The 26,861-nt window shown below is 43.2% G+C and overlaps 2 protein-coding genes across 3 annotated transcripts; one reads left to right on the top strand and one right to left on the bottom strand.

The window, feature by feature from the left end:
• The first annotated feature begins 92 nt into the window (after window positions 1–92).
• Window positions 93–2,689, top strand: LOC149350253 (transmembrane protein 41A-like). The gene is made up of 6 exons (XM_089579245.1): window positions 93–346; window positions 448–640; window positions 709–865; window positions 942–1,103; window positions 1,916–2,054; window positions 2,343–2,689. The coding sequence occupies exons 2-6, from the start codon at window positions 543–545 to the stop codon at window positions 2,507–2,509; spliced, it is 723 nt and encodes a 240-aa protein (XP_089435371.1). The 5' UTR covers window positions 93–346; window positions 448–542; the 3' UTR covers window positions 2,510–2,689.
• Uba5 (Ubiquitin-like activating enzyme 5) lies at window positions 2,342–26,543 on the bottom strand. Of its 2 annotated transcripts, XM_089579236.1 has the most exons (12): window positions 26,290–26,543; window positions 25,803–25,848; window positions 25,646–25,735; window positions 23,578–23,687; window positions 23,404–23,490; window positions 21,856–21,937; window positions 21,149–21,253; window positions 18,724–18,851; window positions 12,173–12,308; window positions 11,974–12,052; window positions 8,702–8,811; window positions 2,342–3,003 (listed from the first exon to the last, which is right to left on the bottom strand). In XM_089579236.1, the coding sequence occupies exons 1-12, from the start codon at window positions 26,427–26,429 to the stop codon at window positions 2,929–2,931; spliced, it is 1,188 nt and encodes a 395-aa protein (XP_089435362.1). In that variant the 5' UTR covers window positions 26,430–26,543; the 3' UTR covers window positions 2,342–2,928. The 2 variants fall into 2 exon arrangements, with proteins under 2 accessions (XP_089435362.1, XP_089435363.1); XM_089579237.1 differs by lacking the exons at window positions 2,342–3,003; window positions 8,702–8,811; window positions 11,974–12,052; window positions 12,173–12,308 and adding an exon at window positions 15,080–15,405.
• Window positions 26,544–26,861: the final 318 nt, after the last annotated feature.

Below are 26,861 nucleotides of genomic sequence, written 5' to 3'. Positions count from 1 at the left end.
TTTTTCTTAAAAACTGCTACTTTCTGCTTAACTGGCATTTTATAATTTTACATTTGAGTAAAACACTATGCGGCTATGCCAGCTATGCTGCCGCGGAGAGACGCTGTAGTTGGCGCTGTTGGACGGACGCGGTCGCGCTGCATGCGCCGCTGCGCCGCCCACCGCATATGCGCTGAACACGGTCGGAGGCCGTGCGAACGATTTCCACCGCTCGGTCTCGTGCGACCCGTTTGGCCGCTGAAAATCGAGCCGTATGGTTCTACCTCTTGGTATCTGGCGACGTTCGATCAGTGAAATGAGACAGCCATATTAACTTTGTGCGACTGACACTTGAAAGGCAAAAACGGTAGGCATTACTTCTGATGCAGACGACCTTCGGGTGCGCGACGATAGATTGTTCAAACGCGCAAGGGTCTCGAGTGTCCTATTTTTTTCTTTTCGATTAAGGTGGTGCAGATGTCCTAGGAAACAGCTGTGTGAATCAGTGCGTCCGAGTCGCTGCATCGTAAGACAGCTGCAGGACTTCCTCCTTGAGGTGTTAAATGCCGCCCATCTTGCTGCTTCCAGTCTGTGTAGCCGCTGCTACAGGATGGTTGTATTTTCTCGCCACTCATCTACCAGGCATCGAAAATGAAAATGCGTAAGTGGCAAAGTAGCTGCTAATACAAGGAAAGTGGTTTATGCATTTTAATTGAGATTATGTTTCAGGAGCTGCCTGAAGTTCCCTAGCAGCCACCAAGAATTGAAGGATTTAGCGGCGCTGCTGAGCTCATACAACGAGCATCACTCAGCCTACGTCTTTGTACTGTTTTCATCGGCATACTTGTATAAGCAAACATTTGCCATTCCTGGATCTGTGTTTCTGGTGAATGATCTTTATTATCCCACGTAAGCTGAAATCGAGTGTATGGTGTGTGACTCGATCCTTTCCTGGTTTTTAGAACGTTCTGGCCGGTGCACTTTTTGGCCTCTGGAAAAGCTTCTTGTTGACTTGCCTGCTCTCCGGAATGGGTGCATCACAGTGCTACTTGCTCTCCAAGTTTTGTGGCCAGAAATACGTTACGAGGTTTTTCTCTGATAAAGTAAAGCTGCTGCAAGACAAGGTAAGCTTTGGCACCGATTCCTTCCCACTGCCCTCGCGACGTCGGAAGTGCAGTCTGAAACCGCTTGTGAAACCCGGAATTCATTTATATTTTAACAGGCTGGTGGTACAGTCAAGAATCAAATCATTGCTTGATGTTGTTTCTGGCTCCTAATTTTACAGTTCATACCACAATCTCAAACAGCACATTATTTGACAGAATTGTGTGCATGTTTGCATAGATTCCCATTTCATATAGATTCTTCATTGTGGTAATGTATCCTTTCACACTTCATGGCTGTCGGAGAATTATGGCTGGAAAGAGCAATCCCAGTGGATGAAATTGCACCTTCGAGGGTCGTACTTAGGACATAGCATCAACTTGTGAATTATTTTCAGCAACAGTTTTTAGGAATGGCCAGTTATTTTTCAGATACACCTCATATGGGGTTCAGCTTTGTGTGTAATCAAACTGCAAGGCCTTGTGGATCACAGAAACTGCTGCTTTCTAAGTTGATTTCAAGGAAGCCAACAGTGAGCAGAACCAAGAAAAGCATATGGGAGTTTTTTTTTTTTTTTAATTTGCGTTTTTCCTGAAAGGTAAAAGTAGAAGAAAAATCTTTCGTTTTGATGACTAAGCTTCCTTCAGGTACATGCCATAATGATCCCCTCATGTCGCTAATTAATCTGTTCTAAGTTGATTGTACATTTTGACATTGTGCTACACATTTAAAGCATTTGGAAGGTTTTAGAATTCATCTCTGTAATAATGGCTTGTGCATCAATGAACTGGCTATACAAACTTAAGCCTCTTTTTGCATATTACTTACCCAGGTCAAGCAAAATAGACATCGGCTCCTGTACTGGCTTCTCTTTTTGCGCTTATTCCCCATGACACCAAACTGGTTTCTCAACATTGCATCTCCTGTGGTTGGTGTTCCACTGCATCTCTTCTTCATATCAGTTTTTATTGGTAAGTTTTATTTCTCCTGAGTTATGGTTGCACTACAAGTCATTCATCTATCTTAACAAGTCGTGTGAGAACAGTGCCCAAGGTGACAATGGTTTAACACATAGGGCGATTACTGAAAATTTGGTGGCAGGGTGCACAAGGAAATGGGTGAACCAGAATCTGTGGCGTCATATTCGTGTGACACTGAAGCTTTATATGCTTAATTTCTGCATACTTTCGTCTGTTGTCTACGAAACTATAATTGCATTCAATGTAACTCCTTTCTTCATCAAAACCTTTGTCTTGCAGGTTTGATGCCGTACAATTTCATATGTGTTCAAACAGGGTGCATACTCTCAGAGTTGAAGTCTATGAATGACATTCTCACATGGACTACGATGGCCAAGATGGCTGCCATTGCAGGTGTTGCACTCTTACCAAGCCTTCTGATGAACAGAAAAGCCAAAGTAGAGTGACCTGTGGACTGATGATGAGGCTTCACCGTGTACATTCCATTCTCATCGCATTGAAGTCTGCAGCGATTATACATATCAGTTTGTTTACCCCTCAAAGTTTTCTTTTTTTAACTTCTATGGTGATGAAGTTAAAGAAGAAAAACCTTGTATTTCTGACAAATAAAGCAGCAGTGTGTAGTATATACCCTTTTTTACTGGCAGCAAAAACCGCTACACAACACCTTAAATATCAGCCGAGCTGAAGCACAAATATCAAAAGTGACCAATAAACATATGCAAATTCCGCAATCTGAAGTACTCTTTAGTTGATCTTGCATTCATGCACACCAAAATCAGTTCACGCTACACTGTATTTGATACTGTTCGGATTTCAAAAGCCACAGCACGAAGGAAGGCTTTTATTTGAAGTTTCATTTCTGTTACAATGACTTCATTTGTGCCATAAGTTCTTCTAGTGTCTGTTCACTTTCAGCCGCACCTTCTGTGTCTTCATCCTGATAAAGAGAAGTAGACGTCCTGATATATCAAGCCTTCAAGTTCAAATAGATGATTTACAGAAGATTTTGCTGCAATAAGAACTCAGCCAAGAAGTTTCCCATGCCAACAGCAGTGCCATAACCTGGCAGCTTTGAGCAGAACGCATTGTTGTTTTGTGGCATCACCTGCCATCATGCAGCTTGACGCACAAGTGTCTGCTCTGCCAAAGCTGCCAAGTTGGCTGCACCATGAAGTGGAATGCCATAAATTTGGCATGCCTCCCTCATGGGACAGAATGCTCTCTTGTATTTGAAAACGCAAATAACTGTGGCCCACAGCTTTGAGCAGAACAGCTGAGCGAATGCAGCATTGCCAGGACATTGCAGGTTGCCACCATGCATTAAAAGTGAGTGCACACTGATGTCCCTGACCCATGAAAACAACAAAAATGTGAAATGGTGACTATATTTAGCTGCCTTCTACACTGTAGTTTGTGCATTAGGCGAAGCAGTTTACACGCTTTTCACAGTATTTTTAGAAATGTTTTACACAAGTCCATGTCTGATGGAGGCAAACTGCTAGGGCCCACGTACTGTGTGATGTCATTGCATGTTAAAGACCCATTCATGGTTGAAATTATCCAGAGCCCTCCACTACAGCGTCCCTAAGTCCCTCATAGCCCAAGTCGCTTTGAGATGTCAAACCCCATAAAACCTTAAAAAGTCTATGAGAACAATCCCACACATCACTGTACCTTTGTCATAGTGTAAACTTGGCCACCATTACAAACTGCTCAAATATAGGACCCTCCATTTTCAGGTAAAAGCCGATTTAACCCGATTCTTGCGCCCTGAACATATTTCTTGAAGATCGGGTTAAACCCAATTTCTCCCTAAAAATGAGCCTTTTAGATGATGTTGGTTTTCCAGTTCACGTTCACAACTGAACACACTGCAAGAAGAATCTGTGGATGTCTAGTACCTATTCCAGGGGAGTGTCTTTGGTCAAATGAGGACCGTAAATCTCTTAATGCGCGTTCAGATGAATATGAGGATAAATTCAGAAAGGGTGATTTAGAAGTGAGAGGCTATAGCATGGCTACTGGACAGACGTCTTTTCGGAGTTGCTGTATTAACCACTACCGACACTAATGAAACCCTCATCCAAGGACCTTGCGGGTTAATGAATTGTTTAGGGGAATCCCTCAAGGTGGAGTAGATTTGCAATAGGGGAGTAATTACTCATTGACATTGACATTTGTAGCCGTATGGCTGTGCTCGGGTGGATGTCAATGGGTAATTACTCCCCTATTACAAATCTACTCCACTTTGGGGGATTCCCCTAAACATTTGACCAACACTGTTCACACTTCGAGTCACTGATCAATTTGCTCTTGCCCTACCACAAGCTTGCCGTCCCAGTTAGCTCAATTGGTAGAGCGACTGCTCCAGTGAAGCGGTGGTCCTGGGTTCGAACCCCGGACCAGGACGAATTTTTCTTTAACTTCGAAGTTTCTGAGAAAGCTGTACAGCTTTCCTTTGTAGCCATATGGCTGCGCACAGGTGGATGTCAATGAGTAATTACTCCCTTATTACCTCGCGGGTTAAAAATGGTTGCTGTGATGTTGAATGCTTTTGCACTGAACAAAAAAAAGCAGGCTTTTTCTTGCCTAGACGCGGGAATGCTCTGTAGGAGATCGGTAACATATGTGAAGAAATAGTTGTAATAGATTAGAAAAAAATATCTTAATTGGTAAACCATTTTTAATGGAACCTGCGATTTTCAAGTTGTTTATGAAAGAATGAGCCAAAAATAGGGCATCTTATGTCTAGCAGAAAACAAACTTGTATTAAACTGTCTTGTACTGCAAAAAATGTCCCAGAAAAACCCGAACTACGAAATTTTTTTTCTGAATGACTCGGTTTATACCCGAATTTAAGCTAAAAAAATATCGCCCGATTTTTACAACCCAAATTCCAAAGAAAATAAAACCTGAGAACAAATGGCCCTACCCATATGTGTGGATTCTGACTGTGAGGACGACAACGCACCAGGAAGCATTCAAAGTTCTCATAACTTAACGCCCTCACTTCAGTGGTATACTAGGTATTTTGCTTTAATGCAGAAGTTAGATGTCAGTGCACATTAAAGAACCCCAGGTGGTCACAATTTCCGGAGCCCTTCACTACGACGTCCCTTATAGCCTGAGTCGCTTTAGGATGTTAAACCCCATAAACCAAACCAATCAAATAAATACTGGATATTATAACAAGCATTATTTCTTTTTTATTCAAGATGTTTGCCATTAGGCATAATGAGAAAGGGAGAGAAAGTTCATAGAAGGAGTGTAAATATGCCTTGTTTACAAAGTGGCAAAAGTTCTCGATAAAGTGATTATCATGTGTCGACTTGCGATAGTCGCCTGCAACGTCCCATCGCAGGCCTACCTTGCTTAGGAACCATCGTCTCACGGAGGCTGTAGCCGGGCAAGTCCACAGCAAGTGTTTTTCGTCACACTGGTCTGGTGCAGCACCACAATGGGAACACCTGTCAGTCACTTCGAAACGTTTGTCACGCCACCGATGACGCACAGAGGGAGTCAGAGCCGCTCCTGCCCGAATCCGGCGCATAGATATCTCCTCCTCCCGAGCGAGACTACGGGGGAGAGGGTACGAACACGGAGGAACTAGGGCGCGTGTTTGCTGACGCAAAGCCTGTTTCTCGGAAACATGGGACAGGAACGGATCTAGGGGAAGAGGCGAAGGTGGCGGGATGTTTGATGTGTGAAGGCGTGTCACTGTATCCGCATGAATATTATGCGGATCATGAGCATGGCCGCGAATCCAGTGTATAGGCACAGGAAAGGGGTATTCTGTGCAAAGTTGGTGAATGGATTGCGTAATTTGGAATGTGCGCCGGACAGCCTTGAATTGCTTAACGGTGGCAAGGGAGTCAGTGTAAATGTATACAATGTCGAAAGTGGGTATGAGTGGAAGGGAAGCAATTGCATTGTGTATCGCTTGAAGCTCTAAGGCAAGGGAGGTAGAAGGGTCCACGCTATATGTAGCACGGGAGTTAAGATGAAGATGGGAGGGACTGTAAACTGCGGTAACTTCCTGCAGTGCTGTGTGTGATGCATCGGTGTATATTATGCACCCTGAAGGAAGATGCGCGGCTGATATTGGCGTCGAAGCAGAGGAGCAATTGTCTGTGAGTTGACAGTATGAGTATGGAGGAGGAGTCTGTAAACAATGAAGCTGAGGCAACATCTCACGTGCTCTGTTTGCCTCATGCTGGTTGATGATTTCACTTAATGTATTAAGTTGAGCGTAGTCTTGCAGAATGGGTATGGGTGTGATACGAAGATGATGAGTTATAGCGCTCATGGCCTTCCGATTGATTGATTCAAAGGAGTCCCACTGTCGACGGGTGAGGCGAAGAAATTGGGCCTGGTACACTATCCGCGGCTGGAGGATGGAGCGCACGAGCTGACGGACACTATCAAAACGCGCTCTGCCAGAGTGCATAGCTATGCGTTGAATCAGACCTAGAGTAGCCTGAGCCGATTTACAGGTCACGTTTAGCCACGAAGTCCCAATCCCAGTCCGAGATGTATGAAGTAGAAGATGAACACTTTCTACTTGAGGAATTTAAGAATTATCTACCATGAAGGTATTTCTGTAAGCCACATCTGTTTCCAATGCGAATGAAACATCATTTATTACATGATCGGGTCAAACCCAAAGGAGGTAGTCGTGATGTTAAGGCATCCAGCGCATTGCTGGAGAGCCAACTGTTGCACAGACGCATCTGGATGACAGGACCACAAAGTTACGTCGTCAGCATACGCAAGGAAGTGTACAGAAGGCATTTTTTCTAGGGCTTGGACAAGAGGTATAAAAGTTGCGTTAAATAATGTGGGGGCGAGAACGGAGCTCTGGGGTACACCGTGGTTGACGGTAAAGTGACCAAAAGGCTTCCCATGGACACGTACATTGAAGGTTCTGTTTGTTAAAAATGAGTGAATTGAGAGGAGAAACTGATGCGGGAGACCGAGATCTTGAAGGGTGCCAAGAATTGCAGAGTGAAGGACATTGTCATATGCATTTGTAGTGTCAGTAGCGATCACCGTATGAACAAGATGACTATGGGGAGAATGGTTACCGGAACTGGACAAAAGCCACTGTAGTAAACGCTGGTCCAGAACCTTGAAAGTACACATCAAAACAAACACTGGATGCATATTCATAAGAAATCACATCCACCTGCAACCCTTAACAGCAAAATGTTCTGCCATGCAAACTTTACTGGAAGACTAGGAGATAACTGATACTACAAGCCCTCCACATCAGAACCCAAAGTACCTGGTCTTCCCCCACTGCCGCCACATCAAGTACCCCATTGCCCATCTCATACAACTTGCTCAGGAAAAAGATCAAGCCTCCCGCACGTTGCCCAGTCAAAAGGAGTGACTTCAGACTACTGGGATATCCTGTGTGCAACATTCTTATTTTCCTTAAAGAAGGGCGTGTTATGTATACACACAACGGCAGCGTCGCTTCTTCCATTTGTGCCATCTCTCCTAGCCTCCATGCGTAACAAGGCCCCGCAGCTTGTACCACCTATGTAACAGCAACCGGACCTCAATCCTGAATAAACTTCAGTTCCTTTTCTGTTCTCAACTGGGCTGGTCCGTGCCATCAGTCTCTCCTTCAATGCCCAGACGTAACACTGAGGAGGCACCATCCAGGTCCAAAGGGTAGCTGAAGTGCTATGTGGACAGCTGCCACATTTTTGAATAACAAGCAAACAGTAGCTAATGCTGCAAAAAATTTGTTCATATTAACCTAAACTCAAATCACATCAGGGATGTGTTAGCCTATACTGACATTTTCACACATATGTGGCCATTCAGCACCTAGGACAAGCCGTGGATCAGCAGTACCCTCCAACGCACATCAGCATCATGTTGGTGACACCTGGCCACATTTTCTTGCAACCATCAAGTTCACTGGTCCCCAGTCGCAACAAATGCACGGGAAAATATGGAACAAGGGAATGGAAGTGGAGCAATGACTGCCGTGACAGACATCCAACTTGCCATGCCAATGAGAGAGCAACGTGTGTAGTGTACAATGGGCAGAGAGAACACAAGTGACAATTAGTGGAGTGTGCTGACAGCTGATGGTCATGGATGATAACTGGAAGCTGCATGTGAACACAGCACAAGCAACACAGTGATAATTGCGCAATCAAGGAAATCACGTGATTGCCTGCCGTGGTTGGGGCACACGGCGACTCACTGCTGGGCTGGACATAAACGGGGGCACTGCTGCGCTTCACTGGCTGCTGCAAGTCTTCTGCAGGGCCTATTTGATTTATCCACTGCACGCACTAGTGCATTTGAAAGATCAAACGTTTTCTCTCACTGAAATACACGTGGGTTTGACGGGACCAAGGCATGAGTTTGAATTAACTTAAAGTTCATATTAAACGAGTTCAAATTATTGAGATTCCAATGCAATGTTTACTTCCATGGTCCAGATGACTTCAGTATGCAGCGGCTCTGTGACAGCAGTGCAAAACATTCACATACATACACGTTTACACACACACTCGCAGTCACACAAATACACTATCATATCCACGCATGCAGAGAAAGCAGCTTCTGCCTCTGAATGGTTGCTACAGACGTGAGAAAATCGCATTCCTCACCTTTTGCTGCTTGGGGACAGTGTAAGCCAGCTGGAGCCCAGAAGCAAGGCCAGGCATGTTGCACTCATCGTCGTGTCCTTCCTCCGTGGTTTCTGACACTAAACAGATACCTGCACAAAACATAAATTGAAGAGTCTGAGAGCTCTGCAATATCCAAGCCTTCTTCTACTCTTCAGCAAGTATAAAGCAACTGCAATGTAAGCATAGGGGAGAAATGAATATCAGCACACATTTTCTTAAAAGAAGCACAAACAGATGGTGGTTTAGTGAGGCACTCTACATAATGCAGAAAGTGAGCTTTACAGACCCTTCACAGCACAACAACATGGTACCGCCATCGTCATTCACATGATTATACTTCCTACCCTTCTGGTTTCAATGCCTGCCAGTGCACCGGTGCCCTGCTGAAAAGTGCTGTTCTGTCTCTCACAACAGATAACCAGCTAGTAAGCAGCACGAAAGCATTATGAAGATGCTCAGAGGATGTGTTTGTGCTGCAAAAGGCTTGATTTAACCCCCCTCATTTAACTCTCTCTGATTGTGTTGACCAGACTGAATATGTGAACAAACCAGCAAGCCTGCCATGTAACCTTTTTTTCTCAATTCAAAAACACAAAATATTTCATGAGGGAAAAAAATGCACAGTAATTATTGCTCTTAACGGACACTTAAACCATACAGTAAAGGAAGGAATGAAGGGAAAGAAGGAGAGGGAGCAAACGAAGCAGAAGAAAAAGAGGTACCACAGTGGATGGCTCTGAATCAATTTCGACAACCTGAGGCCCTTCTTTAACACGCACTGACATTGCATAGCATACGGGCATTTTCTCAATTTAGGATCCATTGCTTGTGGAAGACCACAAAATTTAATATCAAGTTGTGTGTGTTCTAATTTTATGAGTGCAGTGTAGTCAGAAAGCTTGCTTTCCTAAGCTCAGTATTTTGGTTGCAAGGAGGAATGAGTGCAGACTTACTACGGATGTTCTTGCTACTTAACATTGTACAAAGTTTATAACTGAATGTACATAACGGCCTACTTATTGCACAGGTACTCGGATCTTGGATGTCGCTGAAAGGGCAGATTGTGGTCTGTGGCGTTCAGCTAGGTCCGGTGAAGAAATTAATGAAGAGTTTGCACAGACGTTCAGATGTCACATCAGACATAGCCAAAAATTTTGGGGGGGAGGGGCCCAAGACAATGTTTTGCACCGTGTGGGAGGGGAGTGCAGCTAAGAAAGTTAAATGGGGGGGGAGGAGGGTACTGAGCTCTATTTCGAGGTGTGGTTAAGTGCCTTTACATACACAGTTAGCAGGAGTTAGCTCGAATAAACAAAATCACAATGTGCAAAATTTCGCCATTGTCTGATGCATACTAAGTGTCTCTCTACAAGCTTCAATGTAGTACTGCATAAATATCATCGAAAATGGCTGCCAACTTCACATGATTACTTCGTTGTAATGGTATTCACATTAAAAGACATTACAAAACTCTTTTCAAGAAACAAACAGTGACAATGCTACGACACAACTAGATATTAACTCCTCAAAAGATCACCAGCTTATTCTTGCAGCTACTGCAAGCACTGGATCAGAGTCAGGGCACCAGGTTCGGGTTACTACAGTCCCACAGGAGTGCCACAAACAATAGTCTGTGCCGTGAACAAAGTGCCCTATATGCAAACACTCCTGTTAGGTTCAGACAATGCCTGTGCATCGCATCACACCCTCAGAGAATAAGGGTTACAGCTTCTCAACACAATGCTGTCACGCAGTTTTTGAGAATAGCCAGCATTGTAAACGCTTTGAGGAGCGAACCACTTGGTGTGGTGATGGCTACTGTGGACTGCATGTTTCAAACAAATGGCAAGTCTTTGTCATCAAACCGTAATTAGCATTAACAAGCTTCTGACATTGTTAAGCTCCGATGGACCACAGGCACTGCCCACATGTAAGAATGACTGCATTTTGAACCTGACTGGTGGATATCTGGTGAGCATGCCCAACCTTACAACTGCACCCAAATGCCAAATGTTATTTACAGAACAGCAAACACAGAGAGACGAGAGAATATGCCAGCGATAGTCACTAACCTCCAAAAAGCCATATTTTTGTCTGCTGTTTCTTTTGTTTAGAACAAATGCCACCGGACAATGCACCAAACGATGCGAGAAGAAGTCAGCAGACTGCTAGACATTCTCCGTATCGCTCCCTTTGCCGCCGTTGTCTTCATCATCATCATCTTCACTACCCCCATCACATTACTGCCAATAGACCACAGGAACCTTTCCATATACTCCACTACATGTCCACTTCTTTGAGAATAAACAGGAAAAGTTGGTGCTTCCATGAATCCTAAGTGACATCACAAAAAACTGCCCAACTGGAATTCAGAGAACCCGAAGATAATGTCCCGCATCCACTCCTTTTAAATGGCAGAATTCTCTCCTCTCTCAGAATTCCACCTGCAATTTGCCTTCTTTACCACAATTCTTCACTTTTGATGAGCTGCACGGGCATGCTTTGTTCTGCTGTGGCATGTTTAAAACAAATTTCACACATATCGACAATGCCAATCCCATCCGCATCCTTTTTTTCCACATCCTGTCCCTTGTGTTTGCTTTGTTATAATAATAATAATAATAATAATTCGACCATCATATGACCAACTGACCCAAAGTTCTGCCCTCCTAAGTTGTAGTATATCATTACATCTTTCTGCTTCTCGTCTCAGTGGCACCTTTGCCCTTATGTGGTCTAATAGGTCACCCTTGGTAGACAAGTTTTTAAATTTTTGAAGGCATGGTTACAGTGCGATAGATGGGACACAGAAGGAAGGGCACAGTGCTATGTTGTGCCCTTCCATGTCCAGTCTATCGCGCTGTAACCATGGATTACAGAAACCACGTCGCCCAACAAGTTGTATTTGTGAAGGGTTGCAGATTTATCGATAGCTTGCTCTTGATGCTCCTCTTTTTGTTACAATGCATAGATCACATGTGAACTCCTGACACGTGTACATGAGTCCTCTGATGGCTAGCTGGAACCTGTCTAGCTATTCCAACAGAGCACATTCATTCAATCCATGGCTACCTGTATTCAAATCATGCACAGTCTGGCCTAGCAACACATTGTGCCAAGTCGCAATGAAAGGGTATTGATGCATTTTGCAGATGTACTTCTGGCAGGTCACGTCAACTGCAAGACCCTAAAGGCATCAGGATGAGAGTAACTATTACGGTAAAGCAGCCGGCTACAGAGACTAATGCACTTGCCCCATTCGTTGTCCTCGTGGACCACTTCTTCCTTCTGTTCCTCCACAAGTTCTGGAGCTGGCTTGGATGCTTCCCGGTCCTACAACCAAAAAAAAACAAACAAAGCAAAACAAAAAAATAAGGGAGTCAAATGCGATGAAGATTATCGAGAACACAGTCAATGTGACAGCAATGGTTCACAGCTGGCAGTGCACATCACCTGGTACTCCTTTTGGCGCTGCCTGCAGAAACTGTCGTCACACTGGCTATTGGGCTTCATTTGCATTGTTGGGAAGAAGTCCTGGAGCGCATTATAACCAAGGTAGTGGGAGACAGTACCAAACTTCAACAGGTATCTGCATAAATTTGCAATGCACATTATTAGACAATGTTTTTGGTTCAGGCAAAAATAGAGCGAAAGTGTAAAATTAGAGTGAATTCCAAATGGTGAAAATTGTAAAGTAAACTCAACTTTATGTACAGCTCAGGCTGTTGTCATATGCTAACCGACGCTTTTCCACAGCCAAAAAAAATGGATTTTTTTTTAGTTAAGGCAACAGAGTGGATTCCAGCTGAAGTAAATGCAGTAGGAGGAGGCAAAGAGCCACATGGGCAGATGAGATTAGGGTGCTTGCAGGGCTGGCATGGTCGCTGGTGACGCAGGACAGAGTTCATTGCAGACCAATGGGAGAGGCCTTAAAAAACATACGATAAAACTTAATATCTTCTCATGATGAACAAAAACTATATTATTATGCTGCAAAATAATCAATGTATTCAGATGCAAACTAAAGAGAAATGTTTACTAAAAAAGACGCCTGAAGAACTTGGCCTACACATAGCAAAAAGCTTCTGCTAACCAACAATGCGTTCATGCAATGAGGTGTCTGAAGAAAAACTGAAGTCCTAGACTGCTAATGCCTTTCAACACCTGTCTACTAATCTTTGTGAGCAAGTTTTGTGCTCAAGTTCACTCCTTCCTTATCACACTCACAGAAATCAGCCACCGGTGATATATGGTTTCAATCCCTCATTTCATGCTCCAGGCACATTTCAAAACCGCATAGCTACCAGTACTTAGCTCAGAAAATGGGCTTTGAGAATCGGTTTTGGTTTTATTTTTGCACAATTTTTTTTTTTTTTAATGGATCTAAATTTACTGAAGTGCATGTGTAGCGGCATTACGCACCACTGCTTTAAAAAAAAAATTAAATACTGTGTACCATTTGCTCCGACGGCATATCAGCAATTAATTTCTGTGATCATAGTGCCAAAAGAGAGCGGGAAGACAACATTTAGTACTCAGAAACACTATATCAGTGACTTACTTTTGCGATTTTGTTATCTTTATGAGTTATATTTGAGATACTGAAATACAATACTGGTCACTTTCAAGAGGTTTCTTACAATATCAATTGCGTTTCAACAGCAAACTCTTGATGTCAACCCCAACTATGCAGCGGTGCCGCAGCGGTGGTCTAGTCATTTGAGCATCCGCCTTGCATGCGGGATGTGCAGGGTTCGATCCCCAGTGCCGCCAGGTATCCATTGGTGATACAATGGGTACAAGCTTCCCCCTGGCCTTGTGCTTGACTTCTTTAGGATGAAATGCTAGGCAAATGGGTTTTTTAGCCCACCTTGAGAAGACGAAAATGCCTTGTGCCATGGCGCTCTTTGGCCATAGATGCCCTTGCACCATTAAAATCCATCAACAACCATGCAGCATGATATGAATTATATTTATATCATGCTGCATAGTTGTTGATGAGTTTTGACATTATACAAATTATTAATTGATATCAAATTATATAAATTTTAAAAATGATATGTGATTAAATAACATATAATTTCTAATTATATAAATTATAAATTTTTCATGGTATAAATTATATTTATATCATGAAATCCTATTCATATCAAATGTGCCCCTTGAAAAAAGCATGTCACTTGCAATATTAGCATTTTCTCCTTCTTTCTTTTTCTGATATAAAAGGTTCAGTTTTAAACCACAAGGCAACAATGGATAGTCAAATATCAGTTCCACAGGCAACAGTACGTGCAGTAAACCTGGAGCATCAATGGTAGCAGTGTAAGAACAGTGGTGTTTTGGTTTGAAACAAATCTGAAGCGAATAGTAATTTTCTTTGAATAATTTCAAAGTGAATATATTTTGAGTACTTCTGCCACGCAAAAGAAAGTTTAACGGCATTATAAGCATTTTCGAAATCATGTATTTTTCTAACACACAACGCCGTTACATGAAAAAAAAAAAACAGAATGCAATGAAACTTTTTCAATTTTCAAACTCATTGAAGCTGACAGTGTTGACCTTCTGCAAAAAATTGGAGGACACTTGAGCACCACCTTTAAGGGTGTGACGCGACAACGGTTCCTCTTGCGCACACAGTCGCAGTCATTATGTGAAAGACTACACAACATAAATATAAAGCCCCACTTTAATCAAGACCCCGCCACGGTGGCTAAGTGGTTACGGCGCTCGGCTGCTGACCTGAAAGACGCGGGTTCGATCCCAGCCGCAGCGGCAGAATTTCTTTAAGGCGAAATTCTAGAGGACTGTGTACTGTGCGATGTCAGTGCATGTTAAAGAACCCCAGGTGGTCCAAATTATCCGGAGCCCTTCACTACGGCATCTCTCATAGCCTCAGTCGCTTTGGGACGTTAAACCCCAATAAACCAAACCAAACCAAACTTTAATCCAGCAGTACGAAAGTGTCTATGTGGCGTAGCGGTAGCGTGTCTGAGGGTCAGGGGTTTCCAATGCACTGCTGGTGTGGCTACCACTATATATGGGAGCCTCCTGTAATCGACTAGTCCTAACTTTCTGTCACACCAACAGCAACGCCAACATCGGCTTTTCTGCGACACAGGGCCCTTACGCTTTCGCGTAAAAATGACCATTGGCAATTAAGAAAGTAGACCTACATGCGGTGCCGATGTATTTGTGAGGTGTGAGACCTATTTGTGGGGCCTCCGACTGCTGCTCTTAACTGCAGCTGCGTCGTTGCACAGCTGTTGCTTTTCAGTGGCAACCCCATGGACACCTGCTAGGCGTATACAATGGGCACCCAGCACCACCCTACATTAGGCGTCGGAAAGGGGCACCCACCTACATGTGTCTCCTGCTAGCTCCCCTTCATGACTGCGTCGTCGTGCTTGATTAGCAAATTCCATGTGAAGGAGAGTGGCAGCTAAGACTCATCCTATAGAAGCCAAAGTAGCTGCGCTTCCTCCAACTGATGCACACCACTGTGCTGGTTCTGTCACATGTGCATCACCGCCTGCCAAGTGCACATCTGGGCGCCATGTTCATGCGCAGACCAGTTCCGGCACGCATGCGGGCAAGCAGGCGCGCAGGGCGTTTGCCTGGCAGGTGTCCATGCAGTCGGGGCTCTGGCTGCACTTGTGCCGCGATGCCATTCCAGAAGAGGTACGCTGAACCGCAACCGCATCAAGTAAGCGTTCCAGAAATGTTATTTGCTCGAGACGAATACTTAGAGATTGTGAATAACAAACATTCAGATCGAATCAAATATCAAACAGTTTACTATTTGACTGAATATTCCGCATTACTGAATATTCGCATACTTCTAAGCTGTTTACCAGAAGTTTTATTTTCGACTCCAAGCAGTTTCCCAACTTTTATGCACTTTCCTAATGGGCTTTGTGCCACCATAAATGTAGTATTGGCCATTTGCAGGGTTCTAACAAGCGTCACCAATATTCATCACCATCAAAAGTGAAAAGAAGCTGTTTTCTTGTAGAAGTCAACTCAGTGTAGATCTCAGCTAGCTAGCTGACGCCAACAGCACTGTATCATGACTGAGCTTGTCAATAGCACTTGTTAAAGGTGCACTGAAGAGGAATCTGAACTTGTCTTTTTGCCGCGGGAACTCGATCTACACGTTCCTAGCATTCTTAGAAACTGCGACCTATTGCCCTGTATGGCCGATTTCCCAAATTAAATCGAATTAACGTCCGGTTCCCGCCTTTTTTTTTTAATTCTCCCTCGTACGGTGGGCGGAGTCGACAAACGTGTGGAGTGCCTTCCACCCAGTCCCGTGGCGGCTTGCCGCTCTGCCATCAGCGGAGTAATACGTAATAGTCCGTAGTAGCAAATAGTCCACGCGTATTTTTATTTCTGATGGCTTATTTTGCGGCTATATTATCTGCGAATGAAACTATTTATTCATGGAAACCTAAAAAACTAAATAATGCGAAAGCAAAGCCTCCACGGAGCTGGCTGAAAGGAACTTCACGCATTGGTCGACTCCGCCCATCGTACGAGGGAGAATTAAAAAAAAAGGGCGGGAGCCGGACGTTAATTGGATTTAATTAGGGAACTCGGCCATACAGGGCAATAAGTTGCAGTTTCTAAGAATGCTAGGAACGTGTAGATCGAGTTCCCGTGGCAAAAAGACAAGTTCAGAATCCTCTTCAGTGCACCTTTAAGAAGAACAGCAGCTGGCCGGACAGCTGCTTGGATGTGACAATAAAGATGAACTTCCACCTTATTGACTAAAACAGGATAGAGAAAAATGCACAAACCTGCAAAATATGCTATCAAGAGATACCATAACATAGAAACATTTTTCTACCATGAATATGCAGTCTACTGCTTTTTGGGGAACAGAGAAGCTTTCTTATTACACAGAACAAAAATCACGTGGGGAGAACACGTTCTCTATCGAGGATGCATGCCTTACATCTCTGCCTGGCAAAATCGAGGACCCCTCTGCATCACAGTTTTTATTGTTTCTGATGCAAAGAACTCTTGTCCATATAGTATTTTATTTTCTAGGGTGTATTACCAGAATGTTAAGCTATGAAACATACATCCTAGGTTTTTGAGAAACAAGCCATTTATTTTTTAAATAGTTAAACATGGATATATCAACAATGAAAAGAGTTTGCAAATTTCTGTTACATGCAAGTTTATGTGACATGCAGTTTATTGCCTGAAGACTTGGCAGGGCAATGCAAAAATTAAACCAAAATGAGAAATAAAAGTAAATAAATCCACATAACAAGTGTGCGCAGTAAACCGTCACTAAATAAAAATTGCAAAAAAACAGGTTCTCCATATAAATAAAGCACCTAAATTTTACATGTAGCGATTGTGCAATACAAAAAATTTGAGACTTCTATCTAGATTTATTTTACAGCACAAGTTTCACTCCGTTAACCGAGCATTTAATAATAAAAGGAGTTTCGTGCAGCGCAGGGCAGCGAAAAAAACATGGCCAACAAGGATGACCACCTGATCTATGACTACACGACTGCATTGATGACACACCAGCCACCGCCATCCGCGCCATGACTCGCACGATGCTGCTACCTGGAGTGGCTTCTCTCTCACAAGCCAAGCCACCTTCATGAAAATGTACGCAACTAAACTTGTTAGCGGAAACAGCAGAAGAGTAGCTATCCCAAATCCATTTGAGAAAGTTTTCCTGGGGATATTTTTTCACATCTGTAACAATTTTTAACCTCTCTGACAGTTGCAGGCCTTTCAAGAGGAAAGCCCAGGAAACATACAAAGGCGCAAATTTTTTTTTTCTCAGTGCAATGGTAGTGTGCACAACTGAATGCCAGCAAACACTACTCAAGCACTTTCTTGCATTCAGCCGCCGCGGCGGCTCAGTGGTTATGGCGCTCGGCTGCTGACCCGAAAGACGCGGGTTCGATCCCGGCCGCGGCGGCTAGAATTTCTTTGGAGGAGAAATTCTAGAGGCCCGTGTACTGTGCGATGTCAGTGCACGTTAAAGAACCCCAGGTGGTCGAAATTTCCGGAGCCCTTCACTACAACGTCTCTCATAGCGTTAGTCGCTTTGGGACGTTAAACCCCATAAACCAAACCAAACTTTCTTGCATTCAAGATTGCAGCTGCCATGTTGAAAGTGTTCTCCCGCTTCATGTTAACATGCAATTGCATAGCAAATCTGTCACAGAGATCAAAACAATGTGAATGCTGATCGTAATGCTAACAATAGGTGAACAGAAATTGTGAGAAAATGCACTATGCGAGCTGCGAATTACTTTTTTGTGCAGCCCACTGTTTGACCTATTCACAGAAATTCAGTTTTTTTATGTGCTGCAAAAAATTAACACACTTCCTGTATACAGTTTTTTTGAAACTAATAAGCAAATCTCACATTTGAGTAATTTCTAGGAAAACATTATTTTTCACTGATCACCAACTGAGCCAATAATACCAAAATTTTATCCCTAAAATTTCAAAATCGAAGAGCTGTACATATAAAGTAGCACTTATTTTAATTCATTCCACCCAACCATCTGTGTCATCCCGTGCCACTAAACGTAAGCAACAAAAAATGCAAAGGATAGACAGAGTTAGTCATATAGACCCTTTGCAGAACTACGAAAGTCACCTTTCCTGCATAGCGAAAACCCCTTTACCATGGCAGCACAGCCTGTCCTAAGGGGAAAAGTTGGGTGCAGTGCTGAAAACTTCTATTCCACGCATTGTGTCGTCCATGCTACCGGCAAGCAGCAACTTGGCACAGCTGCGTTTCACCCTTCCTTCGTGACTGCAACACAGGTCAGCTGCATTGCATCTGCAAAGCATTGGTTTGGCAGAGCTGCATTTGATCCCTTTATGGCAGAAGTGAACAGGACAGGTGCGTGGAATTCCTGCCCCCAAAAACCAGTCGTGACGCCATGGTGAAGCGATCTTCCTTGCGCAGAGAAGCTGACTTCCAGGGTTTTGCAAAGGGTCCGTACCATACTCACTTGAGGGTGTTCTGCACAAGAAATCCTGCAACAATTCCCATTGTAGTAGGCAAGCTGGCAGCACAAACTCCTTCTCGTTTCAGTGTCTTCTCATCTATGTTAGATGCAACAACTAATGGAGGTGCACACTGCAAAGAAAAAAAAAAAAGAAAGTTGTGAGAGTCAGTCATCTCTAAAGTATAAAGAGGTTAAATGAGGTTCCCTTTTATGATATAACTTATGACAAGAATGTGGACTGCGGTAGAGAACCTTTTCTGAAAAGCAGCCTGTCCATTCTGAAGACAGCCCAAGTTGTGTTGCTGGAAAAAAGTTCTCCAAATAGGCTCTCCCCTCCTCTCTCTTTCTCTCACTCCACTGTTTAACAGAAGTCTACTGCTGGTCTTACTCTGTAGTTGCCCAAGAAAATGCCTTGTAGGTAACAGGCATTGAGCTAATCGGTCTACAATTTTCTACATATCATGTCTCAGCATTTTTTCATGTCTCTAGTAAAATTGAAATTATGAGGTGTGGTGTATGAACACAGTTACCGCCTGCTCTCTCAAAGAAACAGTAAACCACAGCACGAAGTGAATCTACATGAATTGACTACCTTTTATCATTAAAGGATAAGAAAAATGCATAATTTCAGCAAAAACAGACAGAAATAGCTTCTCACATTAAGTACTGAGAATTTTCCAACAAGCAAGCTGATCGGCTGTGCCTCTTAAATTGTAAAAGGTACCACTCAGGACATTGCTGAACCAAGACACTTTGCAGCTTGAAACAGTCTTCTCAGACTGGTGCATGAATAACAAAATGAAAAGAACAAAAGGCATAACAATAGAAAAAGAAATCTCCACTGGTGTTGCCACATGATACTATCCGAACTATAGCATGCAGTTTCATTATGTTCTGCTTGACGTCATAAACTCAACCACCATGATGTGAAATTCAAATTCAATTATTCAAGTGAGTTCCTTGGCTTAATTAGTAAATTTCCACGCTGAACAAATGGGGAGACATACAGGATGTTTCACCCAAAGACTTTCCACAATTTTTAACAATAGGCTTTTTGAGTTACAAGAGTGCTTTTTTGGCACAGTACTGTCAGCGGTGTAGTACATCAGAATACAGCTAAGACGCAACTAGCAGGCTGGTTAACTAATACTGAATAATTCACTTTTTAACTATTACTGTTAACCTCCCTAATTATTGAGAGGCATGTAGCCCACCGTAAGTAATATCCATAACAGTTTTTACAATTTCAAGAACACGGCTACCCTCAGCGCTGTGGCCCAACAAATTCTGGCTACTTTGACAAGTTACATGCACCGGAGAGGTTACTTTGCCAGCAAGCTTCTCGAAAGCACATGTATTTTGGTGCGATGTAGCCAAAATTTGTAGGGCCACAGTACCGAGCACAACCGTGTTTTCAAAATTTTAAAAACTGATACGGATATTACTTATGGTGGGCTACACGCCTGTCAATAATCAAGGAGCCTAACAGTAATAGTTAAAAAGTTAACTGTTCAATATTAGTTAACAAACCTGCTAGTTAGAGCATCTTAGCTATATTCTGATGTACTATATACTGCTGACAATGCTATACCAAAAAAGCACTCTTCTAACTCAAGCCTATTTTTAAAATTTGTGGACAGTCTTAGGAAAAACACCCTGTACATGAGATCCCCAACTATTTGCATCAAAAAGTGCAAAGCTCAGAAGTGTAATAATTTACAGTCCCTTCGACTACCAAATCCAAACTGCTCATGACATTGTTCTGTCTATCCTTTATTACATGCACCCGATTTCCACCAATGCCCAATTTCTACCTCCCTTCTATCTAATATCCTCTGTGGCTCAGTTCTTTCCCAATCTTCTGAATACCACTTCTCTTCCACTTGCTAATAGCTTCTGACCATTCTACTAATTCTACCTCATCTTTGGGGCTAAGAACTTTCATGGGATAAGCTTCTTAATAATGTCATTTTGTCTCCTGGCACTGCTTGCTAATCTAGCACACCAGGTATTATTCTGGTATGTTATCTTCACTGCCTCGACACTATGTTCGCCTCCCTTGGTAAAAACGAAATATACAGCTATAGCTGTAAAGGGCAACAACACAAGAAGCTGGGAGAGAGAACAACGAAAAACCAGCACCAATGCGTGTCTGCCCTGCCATCTGGTGTCACCTAACTCGCTTCAGTCTAGCTGATTGTGCTGTCCCTCATTGATTCAACATTAAAGACATAACAACATGCTCTTCAGCAACACCCTGAATCACTGCCTACACTGTTTGCTACACTATTATGCTGCCAGAATTGCATCCCCCTTGTCCTTGTTGACAAAGCCGATCAAGGCAAAACAACACAGTTTTCCTGATACAGATCTATTTACCTAGAATGAGAGGTTGAAATGAGGCACCTTTATCAAGCTGACTACTTACTGCAAAGCAAGCTGTTTCACCTGGAACTACAAGCTGTATGTGGCCAGAGACCGCATTTTCACTCACACCAGATTCCATCCACACCTGGCTGAGCTCGTTGCAGGCCTTGACAGCAAGAAAGAAAAGAAAAAAAGATGCATGAGGGCAGTTTTTACTGTCTACAGAACTAAATATATTCTAGGTGGTTAACCCAGTGAAGCATAAGTTAGCGTACCTACTTCTATAGGTTCAGCCAAGAACACTGCAAATAAATGGCGCAAAAACGCTTGGTACATGCACAGGAAAGGCTTGTATGTCAAAAAAGCAAAACACACATTTGTATGTCAGGTACCACATATAAAACAAAATAAACAAAGAAAGGAGGGGAGCCCCAGTCCACTAGCCAACGCTTTGACAAGAGGGCTTTCTTCGTCTAGGCGCAAACGAAGACGTGTCCTCATCGAAAACGTTGGCTACTGGACTGAGGCTCCAGAACCTCCCCACAAGCCTTGTTCATTTTGTTTTGTGTTGAGTTGTCAAGTGTCCCATCTCCCCGCCTTCCCTCTACTGAAATACCACTTATGTTATTTCCAAGCGGCTCATCCAGCAACATACAGAGTGAAAAGAAAAGGTCAATCTAGTCATGCAGGCTGCATACCATAGCTATCTGTATGCAAGTACAATTTTGCAGAACTCAAGGTGGTCTACAGTTCAAATTCAATACATACTGTGTTAATAGCCATACGTGCTTCAAAGTTGTCCACACAGCTCAGAACAAGATCTACTGGGCCACCCTGCAGGCTGCCAGTCCTAAATGAACAGAAATTGGCAGGAGTTATCATAAAACAGTATTAAAGAAACAGCAGAATTAGCAACTTCAACCTTCTTCTCAACCTATTCTTTCCTAAAAGTGGAAGCTCCTTCATAATCACACTAGCACTATGAATCCCTTTCTGGAAGTTGTAGCAATTTAAAAGGTATGTAGCCAGCCACAAGGCACTTTTTAATGGGCTCCTGCAACAGCATTACATGCAAAACCAAATAGTGACCAGTGTACAAATGCGCTTCATTTCGGTAGAACATAGCAAAAAAAAAAAAGCCTTAATGTAAGGGCTCGCAATCCATTTAACAGCAAGAATTTAACTGTCAATAAATGTATATGAAAATCCATTAACCTAGTTGTAGCTCCTTGCAAAATATTAGCCCCTGTCAAAATGCACAGAAATCAATAGAGATAGCACTAATCTGAATGATACCTAAAAGTATGTCCGACTGTTGAAACCAGAACAGTATGACAGAAAAATTCAATTATAAATTATTTAGCGGCTGTAGGCGAACTTCACATGGCGATTGCATAGTAGTGTCTTCTGCATCACTGTAGAGAAGAAAACACGCCACCAAAATTAGGTGTCTATACTCCTTTAACGAAACGCATGAGGATCCCAAAGTGGATATTAAAAATTTTGCATAATTAATCTCAGCTAATTAACTAATTAAGCGGAATTTTAAAAAATATTCTGAGGAGCGTCATATGATGGGAAACAATATGTCGGTGGTCTCACCCAGCTCCAGTGTGCCACTTTTTAAAATTCTTGGTTCAAGTTACGCGCAACACTCTGCATATGCCCTTGCATATGCTCAGAATTTTCTCATGTACATTAGTGCCCATCCTAGAGTCTAGAGTGCCCATCCTAGAGCGCAGCTCACAGTGGCCCTACAAAGCTGGGAATTTAGAATGCCAGTGCAACATGCCAAAGAGACGGCCAGTTTTTTTTTCTTTTATCCATGCAATAGGTAGGAATGCATTCATCAATATTTCACCATAAGAATCAGAACTAACACACAAACAAGCAATGAAGAAAAACATCATTTGCTCAATGCAATTAGTAGCCTCCAGTGCAGTGATACAACAATAAGCAAGTCATGCAACTGCTTCATCTAGCAAAGCCACCTTTTCTAGAAAAGGAGAGCTGCGAGATAAAGCTTACCTGCAGGCATTTCTGAAGTGCACCAGAATACAAACTGCTCGTGCAGCACTGCAGCTAAAGGCAAAGCTACCACCCCATTGCTCCCTAAACTCCCACACAAGAGTGTAATCTTTCCATGCATCGGTTGTGTCACATGCGCAAATATGCTGGCGTGGGTACCACAACCACCGCCAACAACGGGGCTATCAAGCCATGCCAGCTGCAGATTTTGTTCACTGAGACAAGGACTAAGAGCAGCACGACTGTGTTGCACAATGGTGCAACATAATCAAGGCGACAGTACCTCACCTGATAGTGTCCATGAAATGCTGGAAATTGTCAACAGTTGTAATGTTGTAGTTGTAAATGTCAAATTCTACATCTGGGTTGATAAACCTGAGAGAAAATTTAAGACAAAAAGCTTCAGTAGAGTAATAAAGCATCACAGTGCTAGCTGGATTTTTAAAGGCAAAATGAACATACTGCAATGTCTTGACAGCTGCCTCCACCTTGCTTAAACCTGCTTGGTGTGGCTGGAAGAACAGCCTGTTCATGTTGGCAAGCTCAACTTTGTCATAGTCAAATAAAATAAGCTGCAAAAAGAAAAAGAACAGTGAACAGAGAAACCTTTCAGCAAATGCGGAAAAGTCAGCAAGATAAAAAGGCAGTTAACTATTCAAAATCTCATATAGAACATCTTCTTCATGCAAGTTAAGAAAACTCTAGATGTACCAGAAGCTCAAGCACTCAGGCACACAGACATAAATGCTTCTTGCAAGAAAACCATATGCTCGCTTACGCCCCTATTTCAAACACAGGTGGCACTTGACACTCAGCTTTATTTAATTTTGGGCGCAATGCTTGCTTGCATTGTTTGCCTGTTTCTTACAAAATAATCCAAGTGCCCATCACTCACGGGCAATGCCAGGCCAAATAACCACAATTTCACAATAGAAGCAACAGTGGAGGCATGTGCTGCTAGAATGACAACAATTATGGAGGTCTTCCTGGCACTAGCTTCCTACTCCTAGTGACTGATGGCACCACTGTTTCTTATACTCCAAGGTTCTAGTTTATTAGACTGATATTAATGAAGGTGACAAGTACAAAGGTTTATCTTGTAGCAGACGGGCAAGTACTACATCCAAATACAGGGCATTCAATAAAACCAACCAACAAATGCCACCACTCCGTAACACCCAAGTGCAAACGAGCCAGCAGCTCAGCCATGAGCAGCATACATACTTGTCTCTCTAAACAATGCAGCAACTAGCACATTTTTCAGAAAAGTAACCTCAGGAGTACCACCAGACAGTGCTCTTACGGAGCAATAAAGCTCCATCCAATCGTACATCAAGTATGCCTTCCTGCCACCCCAAACTTCTCAGCAGTAGTCTCATGTTAGCTACTTTTCTTTGTGTGCACAAAGCTGTCAGCATATCCATTGCAGTTAGCTATGCTACAGCTCTGAGCAGAAACTTGTTTTTTACCTGATATTAGAGTTGAAAGCAGCTATTGCATATTATACACTTGCAAAAGCTGCAGAAGAACAACCTAGCAGTGGTAAGTACAGCGAAGGGGAGTCCCCAAGTGAAGTGGGCTGAGGCCTTCAGCTCTCACTAACTCTTCGAAATAGATGCACCACAGTTACAATCACATCTGACATTGTGTGTGCTTCCACTGAGTTTCCTTGCGAATAAAGCCTATCGTATAGGCCATTTACAGAGCGGTCAGTTACAGACCAGCACACATGGGGCATGGCATCATGTCATGTCCAGTCCAAAGGCCAGCAAAACACACCAGCTAAAAAGTGGTGATCATCACTTCCCGAGCTCGAAGCCTCCCTCCCTCCTATGAAATGAGGGCCCTCATGAAAATGGTATTTCCCTCATTCTTCCCTTTTCTCTGTCTGAGTGCATGTGTGCATGCATTTGCATGTGTGTGCTTGTGTGCACGCATTGCGATGCACAGAAAGAAGCTCTGAAGGAGGCAGTTTGATGACGATGATGATGAATTTTTATGGCACAAGGGCATCAGTGGCCAAAGAGCGACATGGCACAAGGTACTTTTTTTCTACTCAAGGTGGGGTCAGAGACCCACTTCCCAAGCATTTCACCCTAAAGAAGCCAAGAACCGGGCAGAGGAAAATTTGTACCCATTGTATCACCGGTGGGTAAACGGCGGCACTGGGGATCGAACCCCGCACCTCCTGCATGCAAGGCGGGTGCTCAAACGACAAGGTCACCGCTGCGGTCAAGTAGGCAGTTTCCATCCGGCAAGGTACGGTTTTCCTTGAGCCTTTGTTTGAAGCTGGCGATCACTCAAAAGTAACTTTTCTGAATGTGGAATGCTATGCAGAGCCTCTGAATTAAAAAACACTCATTTAAAATGCTCTGCCACTTCTACAACATGCATTTCTTGGTAAATAGGCAAGAGCCCCCCCCCTTGCCATCAATGGCTTCGAGCTCCCACCATTAGTAATACTTTGCTCATACCGCAGAAACAGTGCAAAAATATGCCATGCCAAAAAGGATTGTACTATAAAGCTCACCTTTCCGATTCCACACCTTGTAAGCATTTCGGCGGCCACACTCCCTACACCACCAACGCCAACGACGGCTACAGTGAAAGTCCTGATGGCCTGCAGACAAAAGCGCAACGAATTTGAGTTATTATGCAAGGCAAAAGTGCTGAAGCCGGTGACTTGCCTCGTAATTATCGACGATACCCATACGCTTCAGGGCCATCAAACGGCTGAAAGTAAAGCACAAAACAAATTACAACAAATACAAAGTAATGCGCGGATGAGCCATTAAGACACGGAAGCATATGAACATTAGCAACAACCTAAGCACAAGAAAACAATACCATGCTTCCAAAGACTGTTGCTGTCAGGTTGCTGTCAAACTTCATAAAAATATAAATGCGCTGAGGTGTCTAACATATGCAGTGAGTCAGTTCTGTAACTTTTAATACTCGTTCATGAACAGCACGATATTATGGGGAGTGGTAGCCTGCATTTGCTTAATTCAATGAGGAATGCCAATTCCAAAGGGTGCCAGAAGGTAGGCGGAAAATGGCACGTTATTCTTACTTCCGCCTGCAGTCAGTCTTTGCAGCGACAGTCTTGGCCAAATAAGTTCGCCCAGCGAAATGCCGATGAGCATCTTGCACAAATGTAAAAACGAAACCGACCTGTATGGGTTCGAGTCCACAACCTCGGAGCTCATCTGAGCAATTTTTTCGCGTGGAGTAAATCCTGGGTCTCTCATTGAATGCTCCTTTTCCCTGACTTTCTCGTCGAGTTCTTTGAAACAAGCGGATTCCGCCATCATACGAAAGAGAGCCGATCAAAACACTGCCAAACGTAACAAGCCGCAAGCACGCAAAAGAACTTGACAGATGTCTGCTACTCCTCAAAGCGCCACGCGCGCACTGAAACTGCCGAAACCGCGAAACCGCCACTGTCTGTGGTTGCTAGACCACGTAAAATTGTGAAGCGTTTTTAGGCGAGAAATCCGCCGTGAAAAAAAAAACATACACAAACCGCTTTAAAACAATTTAAAGACTTATATTCGTTATGAGCACTATAAATCATATTTGTTTAAATTTGCATTGTGTGCTATGGTAGTGTGCAGTATACTACGTGCCGGAGTGCCGGATGCAACATAGTTTCGGTTTTAGATTGCAGCTTAACACAAGGAAATAGTCCCCAAGTTGTGTTGGCGTGTTGCAAAAAAAAAGATGCATTTTAACGTTTGCCTGTA

The sequence above is a fragment of the Amblyomma mixtum genome, chromosome 3, assembly GCF_055824585.1.
Source record: "Amblyomma mixtum isolate Tamu chromosome 3, ASM5582458v1, whole genome shotgun sequence".
Classification (NCBI taxonomy): Eukaryota; Metazoa; Arthropoda; class Arachnida; order Ixodida; family Ixodidae; genus Amblyomma; species Amblyomma mixtum.
This window is presented reverse-complemented; position numbering and strand designations above follow the sequence as displayed.